Source organism: Dufourea novaeangliae, unplaced genomic scaffold (genome assembly GCF_001272555.1).
Source record: "Dufourea novaeangliae isolate 0120121106 unplaced genomic scaffold, ASM127255v1 scaffold54, whole genome shotgun sequence".
Taxonomy (NCBI): domain Eukaryota; kingdom Metazoa; phylum Arthropoda; class Insecta; order Hymenoptera; family Halictidae; genus Dufourea; species Dufourea novaeangliae.
Window position 1 is genome coordinate 872,754 of NW_015373944.1, and position 19,514 is coordinate 892,267.

Genomic DNA, 19,514 nt, shown 5'->3' on the forward strand with positions numbered 1-19,514 from the left:
TGACTGTTACATTTCCGAAATATTTTTAATAAGAATTGTATTTATTAATGTTTCCTTAATACGCTAGACTAAAAATATGGGATATTACAAATGCAACTACACTCCAATTTATAAACAATGTAACAATTTAAAATTTATAATTTACATTTCTTTGCCTGATGGTCACTCGCTGATATGCAGTCTAGTCAGCAAACTGGTTGGTTTACCCTAACTACGGATGCAATTTTTATATAAAACAATATTGGTAGATCGTGTGTGTTCTTGCAACGTTTAATCCCGATAACTTTGTGAGTTTCAATCGAATTTTTCCGAGTCATTTGAGTTTTTATTTATTTAACTGAGCTTGGCCGCATTATTGGATCGTTCACGGGAAAGGCGACGCAAAGAAGGGGAACAAAAGCTAATCTCGCAGCCCACTAATGCAGAACAGCACACAATGGATGAACGTGAAATTTCATGCTGGCGAAATCAAAGGGAAAAGCTACCAGATATCTGAAATGGTCCGGATCATCGGAAATCAACATTCCTCGGAAATAATTATAAAGAATTCTATAAAGGCTTGCAAGGCAAAAAAATTATACAATAATTACACCGAGTAATGAATTGCAAACAATGGTTCACCAACTACATGAAACGAAAGAACGCAATGAAATGAAATAAAAAAACCTCAGGTAATTTATTCATTTTCCTTGATAATCGATTAATTAAATACTCCTTTAGCAAACATTTGCTGTAAAATAATCTCTCATTTGCGTGCACAATCAGTGGAGTTGCCTGACTGTTTAAATCTATAAATAATTAAATCACTTCCAGAATTATTTCACTAATCCACCTTCAATTTTAAAAGTACCTTATATTTTTTACAGGCAATCACATGCAAAATTATCCGAACGTTAAATACATATATTTCAAGAGCTTCCTAGTAAGTTTTGCAACATGTCAATGTAATTACACTGGAGAACAAAAAAACATATTTTTCATGTTGTCAGAGATTTAAAATCGGTTTCAGAGTATTTGAGGATCCTGACTTCACATTACATCTTCGTTTTAGCTAAACTGGCTGCGATTCTCAAAATAATTGAAACTGTTAAAATTTAACGTTTGTATCGATTTGAAGTATCTACTAGGTTTGCTTTTTTATTACCTATCCTCTCCTCAAAAAACTCTTGTAAAACTTGTTTACCCTCGGGTTAGTGATTTCCAAAGTAAAGACTAAAATTATGTTTTTTTTTGTTTCACAGATGAATTTCATGGAACTGATTGTGTATTTTGTTTTCTTTTCATAGAATCAGCTGTTTCATTTTTTTTCCTTCCTTTGTATAAATATTCAAGACATACGCATATCTCAAAAACTAGAGCCAATCAAGAGAAAAATAATTGCATATTCAAGACGAGGAGCACTAAATTGTTCAAAATCAACTCTTAAATTCCTGGCAACAGATTGACTGTTCCCTTGAAAATAATTATTTATTAATTATACTTCTTTATATAATACACATCGTTATCAATGATTCCCATTCGACAAAAGAGGCCCGTCGTTCTGACAACATGAAAATGATTTGCGGCCGTGGGCACGCGTAACTTTACCCCGTCCAACGCTAATTACAGCCAGCAATTAGCACGCCAGTCTCTGGGGGAGGGGGTGCATAGCGCCTACCAGCAACGAAATGAACCAGAACAATTACCAATTGGACTGATGCCCTCCCCTCCCCCCTTTTCCCGCCACTTCGCCTCGTTGTACAACGCTTCGAATGAAATTCGACCATCCACGGAATATTATCGATACTATCATGCTTTTCTTAAATGGGAACTCCATAACGAGTCGTTTGCATAATTCTGCGGTTTCGTTTTGCATATCAAGCAGTTACATCTACCGCGAAGAGGACGAAAAAATCGACATCTCTTCATTTCTTACGTATATCTGAAAATTTTGCAAGGTGCTTAAAATACATAGTTCCGGAAAGTTTCGATCGACAGTTCAGAAGACGATAAACAGTTGATGGGAAGAGTTCTTGGAATTTTTCAACTGCTTTTTTTTTAACATGCGATCGTCTATAACGAAGAATGTTTCATTTCTAAAGCTGATTGACCGATTTACATTAAAATCTGTAGTTGTATTCAACTTATAATTTTAACAAATAACTCCATGAAATACGAATTTTCATAGAAATTAAATATTTGAAATACTTATAAATGTTATTTTTCTTAGTTGAAAATGAAGAGAAATTTTCAAATAATAAACGACAGTCCCACAAACTTTTCACAAATTTGAGTCGATACAACGGAATTACGGTGGGTTAGGTAATCGTCGAACTAGATTCCTCTAATCTGTTCTACAGTCACCTGAACGATTCACGCGACTTCAAAGGAATACAGAAATAGCGACGGACGGGCTCATCTATTCTGCACCGTTCGCGGAATGAAAATACGAATAAAAATCGAGGAGCAGTGACACTTGACCCCGAATCGTATGGCTATAGATTATTGGCAATGTCTTTTCGAAAGTATACAACGATAGTATCTAAAGAAGACTAATTTATAAACTAATTACATGTCACGATAACAAAATAACATTTACAATGATTTCACAAATTTCTTCACAGAACATTGTTATATTTATTTAATCTACTTATATTAATTCAAGAATTATTATTAGTCGACTTTTTGTATAGCAAAACGAATCAAAACACTTGCACTCAACTATTATATTAGTAGATATATTAATATAGGATCGTTGTATAATGTGTCTTGAGCTTTAAACTTGTTGGAATTTGAGAATGGATGACGACTAGTAAGTGCACAAGATGTGACGCGTTTTCGGTGTTCCGAACTGAAAAAATCTGTAAGTTATTACTTGGCCATATTTCGTGTACCTCCAACAGGAAGAATCGAAAAAATGGTTGCACCGTATTTTACGAGCGTCCAGGTACAAGAATCCCGAGGGTCAGCGTGTGTAGTAAATCTCGAGGGTGGGAACACGAAAAAAATCGTATGAAACATTCTGATCGAATAAGAAAGGAAACATACTCCGAGAATATCTGTTAACAATTCGAAATCAGGTTGATAAAAGATACTGTCGAATATTTTTTATTATAGAGTATCATATATCAATGTCTTATCTTTATAATAATCTTATAATTCGAAGCATAAATCACTGTTAATTGAAATCATTTGTGGTTCCAAGACACTTTTTTCACGTACAAACTTATTTCGTCTGGAGAAATGTAAATTCCTACAATCGATCTATCTTAGATCTAACCCAGCCGCTTCTGCTTCATTGAATTTAAATTAAAACTATTAAAATAAAAAGTGCAGACACTAAGGTACTCTTTGTTTTACCAAATAAAAGGGAAAAAGAATATTATTCAAAGTTCTACACGGAAAGAATACAATTTCGACGTAATTTAAGAACAAGAACAACAATGTTGTTGTTTTATTTCTAGCATTACGAAATGCAATCTCTGGAAATCCCATACGCACAAGGTAGATTGTAGTCACTAGATAGCGGGTGTTTATGAAAATTACAGTTGTTAAATATAATTGTAAAAAAACATGAACGATACAGATATTTATTTTACTTCATCAACTGAGAGGATTGTTAAGTTTCGTGATTTCGATCATGATTGGGTTGACTTTCACGAATGACTGTTTTCGATTAATTTAAAGCACGAATGTCCCGTATTCCATAAATATTGACAAACGAGTGTTCAGGAAGCAACCTAATGCAGACATGAAGCACCGAAGTACACTTATGTGATTTTAAGTACCAAATCAGCATCCCCTCAAATAGTATTCAAAGAACAATGAAGGAGAAAAGAGAACCATATACTAAAACATTTCCTGAAAAAAACACCTGACAATGGAAACTGAACACATAAAAATTCAATCGACTCTTAGATCGCGAAGCAATCTTCACTTCCCCAATACAAGACACTTCTGTCACTTTCACTCTGAAAGTCATTGCAAAATATTAACAAAAATATCTGTAACCCAAAGCTCCGATATTAAAACTACCACCCCTCGATGTTTTCTCTCCCAAAGTATAAACCAAAACATAATTATTCACAAAAGATGCTTAAGAGATTCGAAAATCTAAAAGAGAACACTATGCTAAACTTCCACACTGAAACTACCGCAGAAACAAACATCCCCCTCCACTTTTCCTTCCTCGCAGTACAAATCGAAAGATAAGGTTTTAAACTGACGTAACTATTCACAAACATGAAAAACTAAATAAAAAGCACAACAAAACTGTAAACATTTCACTAAAAACACTTCCTACACTAAAACTACCACAAAACTATGACCACCCCACCATCCTTCTTCCTCAAAATCGAATACTCCACACTCAAAATAATTCCTCGGCAATACCTAATTCGCCGTTCAAAATACAACAAAATCCAGGAGACCCTACAAACACTCCACAAAATCAACCCCAAGACCACCACCCCCCGTAACTCCCACACCCCCTTAACATAAAAAAAACTTGCCGCAGTCGTGTTCACCTAAAAAAAAAACTGACCTTCGTCACCGGCGAAATATTCGTATCACCGGAAACTCCGCGTCGCGCGTTCACCACCTAAGACCAGTTTCTCGAAAACGGACCTCGAGGAACCACTCTCCCCTCCAAACACGAAACATCCGTTTCCTTGCAAGACACTCACACACAAGGCTTCACCTGGTGGTCTCAAGATTTTCTTCACCGATAGACACACGAATCTCTGTGTATGCTCACAGTAGTATCAGCAGCCGTTCACCGTCGTGGGGTGAGAAATAGGGTTGTGTCGCCGCGGTTCGAGCACATTTTCATTCATCGTTTCTGTCACACCGTGTAGAATACGCGATCGCGGATGCAGCCGCGGGGCCGGCCGCTCGTTTCAGCGGTTCAGGGCGCACTGTCCCCTTCCGGAAGAGACCGATCCCTGGTTCGTGGAGCGACCACGGAAGGCGCCACCGATGTCGAAAACAACCCCCACCGGCGGCGAGCGGCACAGGTGCGTTGCACCAAGGTACACGGTAGAGTGAGGGTGCAGAGGGGTTGAGAGGGACCATAGTATACGAGAGGGGATGGGGTTCCTCCTACGCTTATCGCGACACTCTGGCAAGTGCAAGGTTAATTGGTAGAACCGACTAGGGGGATGATTTTCTTGGCACACGCTCGTGCCACTTCGCCCAGCGGCGGATGCTCCCGCAGGGGGTGGTTCGTGACAGGACTTCCTGACGGGGATTAGGTTGTAGGGGCTCCGCCGGGATTTGTTGGGATTTTCTGTTTCTTAAAAGGTGGGATTCAGGGATAATCGTGAGAGCATGAGTAGGGAGGAGAGCGGACCACAATTGACTGCGGAGTTGCAGGGAGAAAGTCTTTGGGACGATCGGGACTACGCGTAAGAAGATTTCGGTGGAGTCCTGTAGACTTTTTTTTGTGACTCGTACTTGGGATTTGGGCGTGGGTATGTTTCATGGGAAAAGATTCTTTTCGTGTTGTACTGGAGCCTAATTCAAAGTTAATCCACGAACTAGAGTCTGGATTAAACGTTAGTTAAGTATAGAATGAGATCCGTTTAGATTATTCGGAGTATTTAACCCTTGAATGGTAAGGTAGGTAGATTTTAAGAAAGAGTTATTAATAATAATTGATTGATGTGACATACAAGAATATATGCTTAAAAAATAATAAGAAGATAATAAAAAATTGAATGATTCAAAAAATGATAAAATAAATTTTCTTATAAATTTGAATGTTTTTAGTACGTCTGGTGAATTCAAAATTGAATAACAAATCATTTTTAAAAATAAACAAAATTTTGTTTAAACAAACTAAACAGTCAACGGAGTTAAAATGGGTAATCAAATATTTTTGTTTAATCTTAAAAGGAAATTCTGGTCTGACAGGGTTAGGGGGTTAAAGATGTAGGAATGGAGGGATGATCTCAGAGCATGGTGAGGGTGGTTTGTTATTGACAGTGAATGGACTCAGTTCTGGGATGACAAAAGAAATAGTAAATCATATCAAATGTTAAAATGTTCGATACACTATTTAAATTTGAACGAGTTCGCAGCGTAAAATCTCTCGTGTATCGAGCAACGTAGCGTACGAATTCTTTAAAGAAAACCGTACTTTTCGTCTCCATTAATTAAGTCTGGTTAACAGAGTACACCGCGCGGCATGAAATTTATATAAACTTCATTCCATTAATTCCGAAACAATGGAGCTCCAGCACGGTGATGTACAACCGCAGGTATCCTCGTGAAACATACTTTCGAATGTCATTCATCAAAATTTTTTGTTTGTCTTGACCATACGCCGCAATTTATCAAAGTGATCGCAGAATGCTTCCAAGTGAATTACAGAAAGCTGTTATTTATAACCTCCGTTGTCTTTGCCCAACAAAATCAATACCAATTTCTTTTTTCAAAGTCAAGGAAGTAATGTGCAATATTTTGATTATTTTCAGATAATTTTCATAATCTTATTACAATCATGTGCTAATTACGAGTGCAGGCTCACATATTACTATTTAAACTACACGAACTTAAAAAAAAACTGCACTTTTCCATCGAGAATTTTAGTGAACCCAAGAGAACCTAAATATTTTATGAACTTCCATTGCAATACTTATTTTATTTGATGTCTAATTATTAGACAGAATTTGTATAAAAAATGACATTTTGTAAAGTAATTTATAAAGACAAGAACAAAAATAGGAATTTCATTCTTCCCTTAAGTATAGTTGAGCTAAGAATAAAATAGAAAACTGGTTGTATTTAATGAAAATTTCGTCTTTTACTGTATTTCGTAGAGCCCTATAGGTTATAAATGCATAAAACCCGCAGTCTCCTAATTATTATATTAAATAAATTCTTTCGCTTTTCTACATTACGTAAACAATGAAAAATGTATTAGATGATCTATGGTAAAACTATTAAATATTTCCCCGATATCTATCCTCTTGGATTTGAGAAACGTTAAAATGACAAATGACAAAATAATAAAATTATAACGTTAAGGTAGTAGAGTCTTGAATTATTCGTTTTTATTTTTTCACGTCTGACTTAATACAGACACGAACTACTTTAAATGTCGTTCACGCTTGACCTACTCGTACATATGCAAGCTTAATAATTCAGCTAAATTAAAATAGCCAAAGTTTCCTTTACCTCAGATTTCTAAAATTCCTGGACTTCTTGTCACTTCAGTTGACAACTGGTGAACGTGTGAAATGATCGAGGACACTCTGTTCTTTCTATTCCCACACTTTTTTTAGAGAGAAGCAGATTTGTCTGACAAATAGCAGACTTATACTACTGGCACTTATTCCGTCACGCGAAAGAAAGCGACGAAATATAAAACCGTGTAATCTATTGTCGTTATTACTTGCATTATGTTATATTATATCCTGCGATCCATCTGCGTAAACCTGACGAATTATCTATGGCCGAACAGAATGACGAAAAAAAACTGTTCAACACGACTGTAAGAAGAGGAAAATTTTAATACTTTGCAGTCAGAGAACATTTTATGATATGTTCATCGATAAAATCAAACACAATGGCATTTTTCATGATATTCTCAATCCATCCAAGTTTATTAAAAAATAAACCTTGGATTAAAAAATTCTTATATTAAGCAATAAAATTAACAAACTACAAATACATGCAGCGAAATGAAGAAAATACCGAATCTACAGAGAATAAAATTACGAAACTGCACGTACACGCGGTAAAATGGAAAAAATGCAAATACACGGAGAATAAAGTCAAGAAAATATAAATACTTAGGAATAAATTCAAGAAAATTGCAGGTACTTAGAGATAAAAATAAGGAAATACAAATACAAGGAAATAGGATTACGAAGCTAAAAATGCATGCGATAAAATTGAAGGAATAATATCTACGGCTGTTTTTAGCACAAACAATAAACAAATAAAAATTCACCGTTACTGAAATTGTGTGGAGCATACCTCGTATAAATTCCGTTCCGTTCCTCGCGATTTCCAGTTAACGCTTCTGCGTTCGTATTGTTGCCGCCGTCTTATGAGAAAAGTTCTTCTCTCTTCTTCCCGTTGCAACGGTAAATCTTCGATGGGGGTGGAGGCGCGCGCGATCGGTCGCAATAAAATCAGGGCGCGGCAGGTGATTTGATGAATCGGTTTGTTCAACGGGAAAGCGAACATTCATCAGGTTCCTCCTCCCTCCTCCGAACGTAATTCTTTCCGAAGAGAAATAATACGTCCTGTGGAAACGCTTTCGGTGATCCTGGAAATATTTCTCGCGAAGTAATTTGATCTTGGGTTCCACCGTGGCACGAAAAGGTGATCGGATTTTGTTAATAAATGAATTTCGGAAAATCCTTTAAGGCGGCTTGTAACTCACGAGGATGATCTAATCGGGGAAGAATTTCTTACGATCTGTTGTATCAAATGGAATTTTTTTGCATTGTTCTTTTCGCAATAAATAATATGGAGTGTTTCGATAATACATACTTTAGAAAGGGTGATCGAAAGAAACTTCTTTTCCATTGGTAATTATATTGAAAACGAAAGCATAAGCAAGCGTATGGAGGAACAAGCAATGGATGAAAATAGAACGATTTGATCGCAGCCCCTTGTTCCGACAAACACGTACCAGTGTCTGTTTCACACTTAACAAAGAGGTGTGGTACATACAAGCCGGGTGAAGTTCTGGCAAAGTGGTAGACTCGGATTCACATGCAAACAGAGGCAATGATAATTTTCAGCTTAAACGTTCCGTGCCAGTAATACACTACCCTGAAACACTTGTACATCATCGGATCGGAGACACGAGTGCATTTGTCTACTTGAAATGCAAACAGCAAATGTTACTTAACGAAACCAAATACTACAACAGACTTTTCGTTTCTATGTTAATATTAGAAGAACAGAAAATCTGTACTTGACGTGTACTGATCGTCGGCGGCTCTGGAACTTTGAATAATTTGTAAATTATTTCTTGGGAAGTTTAAATAAATCTACCAGGAAAAATGTCCTTGTAAACCTTGTGTTCGAACCAGTTTGCATCTACTTAGAATATTTAAGAAAAATCTTATGAAATTCAGTAAATTAAAAATGCAACAACAGCTTGATTAAACCTGGCTGCAACCTTATTACCAGTGACAGTTAAGATTTTACAGTTGATATTAAAAATCTGAAGGAAGTCTAAAAGATTTACTTATTCCTTAATATCTTAATAATTATTCATTGCCTAAATAACAAGATAAACTAACTTGTAAATGGAATCTTGGAAATGGCACTAAGAACTGTTTAATTTAAGTTAATGTTGAATTGAAAATTCTCTTTTATGATCAATTCCTGACTCTATACTATGTTGCTGTAACAGTTTCTATTTTCACTGAAGTGTTACGTACGCATACTGGGCTTATACCCATATAATAACTAACTAAATAAATAAATAAATGATCTACAACGAACGATGTTCATACGAAATCCCGTCGACAACGTGCTAAACTATTTTGAAAAACGACAAAAAAGAAACATTGGTGAAACGATACGATTATAGTGACAAAATTTATAAAACCAAAAGTCAGCAGAACAATACCAAAAATGTCTTCCTTACGTAAATCCGGGTCTATAAAAAGTTCCCGAAGTCTTTACACGCGTCCTTGATACTCGCAGCAAACACTCGTCGATTAACCGGAAACTAGCGGGGACACCGTTGAACGACCGCAACAGTCTCGGAATATGAGGGAAGTTCGATGCAGTTTCTCCGTGAGAATAGGGTTTGGGCTCCTGGCAATGCACCCTCTCTCCTTGCGATTAGCCTCGCCATTGGCAAAGTCAGCGCTGCTTGGAGCGGAATGAGGGTCACAAATGCATAATCGATGCACCCTCCGCGCTCTGCGACCCGTCCCATGCTTGAGTTGACCTTGTCAACTCGACTAGAAAAACGATCTCGCCGCCGACCGAGAAATGGAACGATGCCCGTGTCTCCTAAACCACTGTTATCGAGATGCTGCAAGAAGATATGATTTCGGTCATTTCGATGATCGACAGGCTTGATGTACGATCGCTCACACACAGACACTCGGCGCAGAAAAAGAACGACGGGGAATCGTAGAAAATTCGAATCGATCGCGATTTCAACTATGATCTCCAAAAGATTCTTACTTGGCAATTACCAAAGCCTCATCTGCGTATTTTAAGTTGTAATTTAAGAACTTCACGGAGAGGAAGCATAACAGAAAAGGAGAATTTAACTATGATTTCGTGATTATTTTTGAATGACGGTTATCTCGAGGAAGAAAAGGCTTCATGGGAAACTGATCTTAGAATCAAGATCCCTTGAACTGATACAGAGATACATCACGATTTCGAATATTCAACTATGTCAATAAAAATTTCTTAACAAAACAATTAGTACTTAATCAGGCGGCAGTTAAAAATGACTACATAGTGCACATTAGTCGGATTTGGCAACTGTAATAAGCATTAGCCTTGCAAAGAAAACATATAATGAGTATGGCAGTGCCATCGCACGACAAACATGAAGTACTAATTGCCAACAGTAGAGAATTTCTACAGATAAGGTCAAATTTCAGAAACAATAAGTTACCGCCATCTGATAATGTTTACAAGAAACTAGATCAGATGATCTTCACACGAAGAGATATCTTCAGATGTTGACTTAAGTTTAAATTAGCAAACCGTAACTACATAGATAATACGTTGATTCGTGAAACGGACACTCAAAAGAATATGTTCACATGTAGTAAGTATAAAAGGGTATAATAACACGTTTTTATAGATATTTTATTTTGATAAATTAGAAATTTAATCCCACGACGATTCCTGAATCTAAACAAAGTACCACTGCTAATGCTGGTACTTATCATTCGCAACATTAATTATTTAATGTTAACAAATTTTCTGAAGGATGTTAAAAAACGCGACAGGTGCTTCCCGTGCACGACACTAATTTACTAAATACCTAATGAAAAAACTCTCACGCACACGGGATAATTATCCTCAAAATCCTGACTAAAAAAATTATTAGTTGCTGTTCTTTTAACTGGTCAATATTCTTTGATTCTATCTCATTTAATTTGCAATAAAAATGACTCAACTTTGTATTAAGAAAAATTGAAAAACAAATATTGGGTACTTATTGATTTAATAGAATGCAGTCATTAAGAAAAATTATAAAATCTGAAATTAGATCGAGCTATTCAATGATATTCTCATTGGATACCATTTCTTATTATCATTGTGTGATTATATTGGCTTGTGCAAGGAGGAAATCAGAGGTTGTCATATTCCTCCACTAATGTTTCATTCATCATATATGTATTCAATATATTTCCTATAGAGGTTCATACACACAATGGGCTGAAGAATAGGCATTGAATATTAAGAGCATTAATACTGCATTGTCCAATTATAAAATGTTTATTAATTGTATGAATAGTAGAAAATGCTATGTATAAGAAGATCCTACCCTAGCTAAGAAATACAATTGATCAATGTTACTATTCAAAGGTATGATAGCATACCCACATTCACTGTATTCGCCAAATTAGGCATATATACAACTAGTTGCCTGTGCCACTTTGGACTAATTGTCCTGTGGCATGATTGGGGACTGGAGTAATAAAAAAAGCATGCAAAGACTCACCCGATGATAGAAGGGTTTACAGTCTTTGCTGGTGGAACTTCACATTAGGACATCCGATTTAGTGTTCAATGATGCAACATTTGAAGAAACTGGAAAAAAAAACGAGACAAATTTATTACACTCAATATTATTATTACTAATAAATATAACACGACAATTATCAGTTTATAATATTTATGAATTACATTGTAGCATAATACATAACTATGCTGCAATCATGTATGTTTCTTTATTTAATCCATGCCCCATTTTTCTACGTATTCAGAAAATCATTACAAGTACCAAAGTTGCATTATTTATGCATACTTTGATAAAAAACATGATAAACTATGCAGCTGGTATTAATTAAATCTACACCCAAAACTGTATATAAATGCAAATACAATAATGTCATATGGTAAGACAGGAGAAATTATCTATAATCTATTTTAATACAATTTCACGACCGAGATCCGTAAATCACAAACATTTCCAATTTGAATGTATCGAAGTATTGTAGTTTAAATTTTGTAACATTCTAGGAAGCCATTTTGAATGCTTCAACTAAATATATGAATTGGAAAAATTGCTCGAAAAAATTCTCATTTGATCTTAGCACAAACCACGAAATCACGATTATTTCACTTACGGTTAAAAACAATATAAAAATATATAATGAAGTGTCACTTTGTTGTTATAATAAATGCTATAATAAATATAATAATAAATTACCAGAGTTCCCCAATTTCCCGCCAAATTCCGTTTGAACGCAGTCAGCAATGCTCAGGACGGTAGTGCGTACTTTCAAACCTGACCTCTGAAACAGAAAATAAACATAATCTTTAAGTAATTACACTACGTTAAGAATAGTTATGTTACAAATGAACAATTATTGAACTCGTGGTGTGTCGCAAAGATTACAAATTGGATCAGAAATACGTAAATATTATATTAATTGGTACACAGTGAAACCGAAGATTAAACCAATATCTACGGTATCGTATGAATTTGAGATTATTTAGTCTAAATTGTATAAATATTAAAGGACAGTAACGGTAGAGAGCTAATGAAGGCACTAGCAATTAATATATATGAATAAAGATGATTGTCAAACACTTACTTTGGCACGAGCAAGCGGCTTGTACATCTTACTGCGTCAACTTCTTCGAAACGAATGACACTTCGGTTACTTTCGGCTCGTCCCGAGCGGGTCATTTGGCTATCTTCGGGAGATCACGAGTAGCTGATTGGTCAGGGCGGTATATCCTCCGAGTAATACGATTTGGCGGGAACACATATGCACCACTCCAGTTTAAACGACGAATGTCACATTTAAAAAACATAATGCCAAAAATATATATGTATTTCGTCACTTATCTAAAAAATAACTTATTAAATGTCCGTTAACATGTTTATACAGAACACTAAATTTATTCAGACTCTTCATGGGAAGCATGATCTGGGAAACTACCTAATATTTCTCGTTCTTGTAGACGAAGCCAATGTCAAGGTTAATAACAATAGAAGGCCGATTGAAAAATTGAATACTTTCTAAAACATTTGTTCGAAACTTATGCACAAAACGTAATGGAACTCATTTAAATAAAATAACAAATATTTAATATTTCTCGTAAATACTAAGACGGGATTATTGTTTAATCATTTGTGATAAAACACAAATTATTCACTTGTAAAACTTCGATAGCTGAATCGCACAACTGAACGGTCGAATGGTGGGGAAAGCGCTCGGGTGATTGGCGCACACTTGTTATATAATTCCTCAAACTCTGACCCTCTAAGCCTCGAAATATGCAATAAACGAATGACTATTGTATGTTATAGCATGGTTATAGCCATTATAGCACAGACGAGACTTATGCCTTGTCTGTGTTATGATCATAAATGGAAGCATTATAAGTATGCTTTGTTCATACTACGTGTATCGAGATACATGCAATATGCATACTTTAACCGTGGGACAGAAAATAACATTGAATGATAAGTCTATTCTATGTTCTATACCTAGTCTGTGATCTATTTAGTATCAATTTATTGTCACTAAATGTCGCCGCATGTTGTTAGGTACTCATTTCATTAAAAAAGTTTTATATTAATTAAAAACATACCAACAATTATTAATATACATATATGTATATACATACAATATCGATTCAGAGAAATGAAATAAAGTATCAACGTTGACTTGTCGCATCAGTTTGAATAGAGTATGTTTCTGGAGTAGTTCCACTTTTCCATATTAATTAATACGTTGCTCTCTATTTAGTAAAGATACGTTTAAGTGTAACAAATTGTATTAACAGTGTTGACTTTATAAAACAACAAACATTGTGTGTTAAATACATAAATAGTAAGTGTAAAAAGCTGGAGTCATCCTTTAATAACCTCCACTTCTGTTTTTTAATTCGAGTGGTGACGATAAGGATAAGGAGGTAAAATGACGAAAATTATTGAATTACGTCCTGATAAAAACCTAATAAACTCCAAGTTCGAGAAGTATCAATTTTCTACCGATGAAGTTCCAGTTGCTTCCGAAATAAATTTAACCGCAGGTAACTACCATCCAATTCGTTTCGTGCCTAACGGGTTATCGAAAGACCGCAAAACAACAACTTTTATTATGACCAAACGATTTTTACTGTAAACACAATACATTGTTATATCGATTAATGCTACTTAATCAATAAAAATGTCGTCCTGTTATATAGTGCAACTTGTACGTCATAGTTTTTTGTCAATAAAATTGACATTTTCATTGTTACAAACATTATGTGGACCGTTACTGATTTGTACTAAGAGAATGGAGAGTCATGAGAAAAATCCTGGGCATGGAACGTTTTTGATAAGACAACATATTATTGTTACAGAAGTTAGTAACACTATATATATATATATATATATATTTTGATAATTTTACAGATGTACATAGATTAGAGTTAACTTCGAATCGAGACTCTCTGTTGGAAACTCGATTGTTTGCATTTCATAATCATTTGTTTAAGAATCCATATGACACATCATGTTGGTTTATAGACAAAAACTGGATGGTGTGGAGATTTAATAAAGATGGTGCATTAGAAGAGATACACCACATACATGATATTAATGCAAATGTTCAAAATGTATTATACAATCCATCAATTGCTTTCACTAATAATAACGTTGTTGTAATTTCGGATGGTGGCAATTGTTTAAAAGTATTATTAGCATTAACACAGGAACATGCTAAAGTATTTTCATTAAGTAATGCAGAACCTGGAATTATTTTGGATGTGAGATATGTGAATGCAACATCCACCATTACAGTTGCATTGTGTAGTATTAAAAGTACAGGTGAAAAGAAGTTTACTAGTCTCTTGTTGTTAACGTATACATGGAAAAATGTTGGAGAATCATGCGAATCTTTCGAGTTTACTTACAAAGAAACTTTAAAAGTAAATGGCGCTGTTGAATATGCATACATAGAAGATGATGGCAAGTATGTTCACTCCATTTGTCAGGATTACATTACCTTTGAGCATCCAAAAGTGCAAGAAGTTGAGGACAATAAAAAAGATTCAGAGAAATCATCAGAAATAAAAATTCCAAGGTATTGTTGGTCTCAAGATGAAGATTTATTAACAGTTTGGATTAAAGTGGATCGGGAACAACAGAAAAATGTCAAAGTAAATGTAACTCCATTAGAGCTATCAGTAACACTAAATGGTATTGTACTGATACAAGGCCAATGTCAACATAGATTAGATGAAAGCTTAACAACATGGAGGTATGAAGAGGACACATTTAAAATTGAATTATTTAAGTATGAGAGTGGTTTAATGTGGAATGAGTTAATTAAGGGTGACTCTGGAGGTGAACATTTACCAAATGAAGAATTGGCTACTGAAATCCATTCCAGGTACAATATGTAGAGATACAGTAAGGAGCACTAATGAAAAAATGAAAGGCATCTTTATTGTTATTCTAGGTGGAAACGATATAACATAAATATAAAGTTGAACTCTGTAATGTGAATTTCATTGATGTCATTGAATACAAGATTGTATACAGCATTCCATTGGACAGTTCAATGCGTTCTCAGGAATCTGTTTCATGACAGGGCAATAGTTTCCACCAAGTATAATAATACAACAAGGCAGTAAATGTAGTGGAATCATAAAGAAAGGTTTCGAACACTAAACTTTGAAAAGAAGCTTTCATTTATGGACCCACTGAATTTACTACGTCATTATATCTATTCTTTAATCATATTTTGTTTCTTTTTTTAACTTCCTTGTTTATGTTTAGATTAGCACACTTATGCACGGACCAAACAGATAGTAAACTAGAAGGTCAGCCTTGTATAGGGTTTAATTCTGAACAACTTGAAGAATGTGATCTTGAGGGTAAAGATAATCTGTTACAAAGAATCAATCTTGTTACACAAGAAAATACACACTTAGCTATGCTAGGAACAAATAATCATGTCTTATTTACATATAAAACTAAGTCTGGTCAAGCTATATGTCTCAGACATGATAATGATGGTTGCTTGTGGATTACTGGTAAAGCAGATGACACTAAATGGAATATAGAAAATCGTTATATTTTCCCCGGTTTTGGATACGTCGAAGCCAGTAAAAGCAATAAAAAGTTCTGTGTTTCTCCATATGGTAAGTACTCAATTGATTGATACATAGTTATATTTTTCTTTAATTACAGAATTTTAAATTACGGCATTTCTAGATGGTTCGTATGTAGCAATATTGGAACACGCAAGATACATATTTCTATACAAAAGGCCTGAACTGAATTCTCAGATTGAAAAGCAATGGATTGTGGATTTGGGACCTGAAACGTTCCCTATCATGGGAGCTGTAGCTACAAACAAATATTTAACTGTACTTACTAAAAATAAATTATATCGTTTGCATACCTGTTTCTAAAACTGATTGTATTGATTTCTAGCCCTAAAACTGCCTGTAATATGATCAATGTTTTTATTACAACTATATCAATCGTTACGTACATTACTATGTATATGTATATTTACGGGGACTTGTATGTATATTACTATATATCATTTAATAGGTTAAGTCAGGATTAGAAGATTGGGGGCACTTTTTACTGGAACAGCGTATAAGATCTTCAACGGAAATCAAATCATCCCTAGGCCAATACCAAATAACCATATCACTAAATGTTTCAATAAAGCTTGCATTAGCTTTATCTGGCTTCTGTGACTCGAATAGACTAGCGCGTGTGTCATTATTATAATAGTACAGTCTGGAATGTGTTCTACTGAAGTTTCGAGTCCAAGGAGAAGCGATGCTTTTTAAGAACAGTACACTGTTTGGTATAAAGTACGATTTATCATTAATACTGTCTAAATAGGTTTTTGTGAATTCGTACACTAAAGCTGGCTGATTATTTTTCATTAAACGTTCCTTTACACATAGTTTTTCGAGGGGTTTTGGAAGTAAAGGAAACAAATCTTTCGTGCGTATACGATCGTAATTGCTCCCATCTGGCTTCCACAGAGCTTCACAAAATTTCTTTGCAAGTTCATGCCTAAGAAAAATTTTACAAATCAGTTTTAAACTTTATAGAAAACAATATTGTTTAGTATTGTCATTGTAGATCAATTCATTACCTATCTTTCAAACTTTTTCTACTGATGTCTTCAGTACCCAGAAAGAAAGCATCAATAATATGTAATGCCTGTAATTTGCGCTGGTATTTATTCTCCCTTGTCATCTCATAGACTGTCTCACCATATAAAAGTGTATCTGGTGGCAATTCTATTTTGATATCATCAACCTTTGCCCAACTACCTTTCACATAACGATATATTTTGCTCCTTCCCATACCCAAGTAAAAGGTAGCTGTTTTTTTCTCGTCTCTATCGGGCCCAGTACCACAAGGTACACAATACCAATTCAGTGGTTGGTTCAGTATTTTACCTTCTACATTGTCTTTTGTCAATTTTACTGGACTCTTAGAAAGGAATCCAGTATATTCCGCAAAAAGACTCATCAATTTTTCCTGGGGTTTCATCTGTTTAGGTATTGTTCTTCTTAAATCTGGAAGTCCCCAATATTTAAGGCATTCCTTACGTATATCGGCTTGCCTTGATTCAACAAGATTAGTGTCCTCGCAAAACGCAGCAATTTTCCGGAGGCCTGTTATCTGTTTCCTTCCTAAATAATTGTTCGATTGTCGCAAATACTGTACAAACGATTGTTCTCTTTCTAATGCTTCGAACGATACTAATTGTAGAACGTCATTATTATCTTCATTTTTTGAGAGTATGTGATTAATATGTTCGAGGTGTTGCGCAATATGTTCTGTGCCTGGCCTTTTGGTTTTACATATTAAATATCGTTCCGAATTTGCTGGCCTGGAGGAGTTTGGTTTAAAAATGCTAACTTCGTCGAAGCAACGATACATTAAGTAAACTAATCCTGCACTAAAGGGTGTAAAAAGGTCAAATAGTTTTGTGACAAAATGGCCCTTCTCTCGTACAATCATCAGTGCCACTAAGCATTGGCAGAGGTACAACCGTTTCAACAAAATCTCCTGCAAATTATCTTGACCATTCACTGAGAAACCTCCATCAGCCATCATAAAGTGTACGCCCTTACGGTTGGTATGTGTCATTATGAGGTCCCTGAAAGCTTTTTGGTTATCAGAATCAAAAACATCACCATTGTCCTTTGGTCCATAATATGGATGAAATGTTTCACAGGGACCTACGTAAAAATCGTCTAACTTAAAATCATTTTCGTTTTTCAAAGTAAAACCAAACCCCTTGGCGCGCCACTTTTTCCTCCATAGGACGTATTCGCTAAAACCACCTGGTCCAGCGCATACATCAGCAAAATACAGCAACTCGTTATTCTGTAAACCGTTTGGTTTGGTAAACATAAAGTTACATGCTCTATCGATGTTTGCCATTTTAACAGCTGCTCGATTTAAGAAAAATGCACCATAAATAGTTTCATACGGATTACAACGTCTTCTTGCATTGCGCATTTCAATACTGTCCAAATTATCAAATACAGACTTAGAATTAACAACATTTGTAACTATATCTTCATCGCAGAAATGAGTTTCATCATCTATAATAAGTTTTTTGGGACCCTTCTGTAACCAGTCTGTCAGTTCGTCAAAAGTTGGTAAGTCATGATGGAGATTTTTTAGCCACTCCATAGGTTCTACAACCTTTACCTCTTCTTCTATAGAGTCCCATTTGCGACTGGAATCCTCAAGCCCAGGTATGTGATGTCCAAGACCTCTACGACCAAGTTGTTTGGCTGCTTCTACAGGTTCTAATCTACCTTGTTTGTGTTTACCAAGACCATGACCTTCTTTGTATCCCATCTTTTGCATCATCTGTTGGGCTTTGTCTTGTCCATTCCAGGACTCCTTTTTATTCTCATAAATTTTAATTTCACCAGTAGAGCCTTCATTACTTTTGTCTGCTCTATGAAATTTTTGTCGTTTAATGCACTGATAAGAACTGTTGTACCTTATTCCATTTGTTTCTGATTCTTCTTGTTCGTTATTAGAATTAGATGCTGTGTCATCTATGCGCCTGCCATGCATATTCTGGCTGCTACATTCATCACCTGAGTCTGGTTCCCGAGATAAATCTTGATACATATTATGCGAACTGGACTGGAGATCATTTTTTTCATTAAAGTCATCCTCATCACAGTCACTATCATTTAAGTCAGAACTCTCATCTATAGATGTGTCATAACTCTTCCTCTTAATTTGTTTACCAGAGTAACTTGAGTATGTTTTTCTTTCTTCAACTACTTTATCATCGAAAACATCAAAATTATCATCTTCATTGTCCAAAACTTCAGAGTCACTATTATCT

The 19,514-nt window shown here is 35.2% G+C and overlaps 2 protein-coding genes across 2 annotated transcripts; one reads left to right on the forward strand and one right to left on the reverse strand.

The window, feature by feature from the left end:
- Positions 1 to 14,009: 14,009 nt before the first annotated feature.
- On the forward strand, positions 14,010 to 16,597 carry LOC107185972 (nudC domain-containing protein 1). Its single transcript, XM_015573749.1, has 4 exons — positions 14,010 to 14,199; positions 14,567 to 15,545; positions 15,935 to 16,299; positions 16,373 to 16,597. Exons 1-4 carry the CDS (start codon positions 14,085 to 14,087, stop codon positions 16,570 to 16,572), a joined length of 1,659 nt encoding a protein of 552 aa, XP_015429235.1. The 5' UTR covers positions 14,010 to 14,084; the 3' UTR covers positions 16,573 to 16,597.
- A 5-nt stretch (positions 16,598 to 16,602) lies between these two features.
- On the reverse strand, positions 16,603 to 19,443 carry LOC107185971 (cap-specific mRNA (nucleoside-2'-O-)-methyltransferase 1). The gene is made up of 2 exons (XM_015573748.1): positions 17,280 to 19,443; positions 16,603 to 17,197 (listed from the first exon to the last, which is right to left on the reverse strand). The coding sequence occupies exons 1-2, from the start codon at positions 19,289 to 19,291 to the stop codon at positions 16,711 to 16,713; spliced, it is 2,499 nt and encodes an 832-aa protein (XP_015429234.1). The 5' UTR covers positions 19,292 to 19,443; the 3' UTR covers positions 16,603 to 16,710.
- Positions 19,444 to 19,514: the final 71 nt, after the last annotated feature.

Bases quoted from the DNA above. Each gene is read 5' to 3' on its own strand.
- LOC107185972 (XM_015573749.1), top strand. From the start codon at position 14,085: ATGACGAAAATTATTGAATTACGTCCTGATAAAAACCTAATAAACTCC. The intron at 14,200-14,566 runs GTAACTACCATC...ATAATTTTACAG, and splicing joins CGAAATAAATTTAACCGCAG to ATGTACATAGATTAGAGTTA. The intron at 15,546-15,934 runs GTACAATATGTA...GTTTATGTTTAG, and splicing joins GCTACTGAAATCCATTCCAG to ATTAGCACACTTATGCACGG.
- LOC107185971 (XM_015573748.1), bottom strand. From the start codon at position 19,291: ATGTATCAAGATTTATCTCGGGAACCAGACTCAGGTGATGAATGTAGC. The intron at 17,198-17,279 runs GTAATGAATTGA...AATTTTTCTTAG, and splicing joins AGAAAAAGTTTGAAAGATAG to GCATGAACTTGCAAAGAAAT.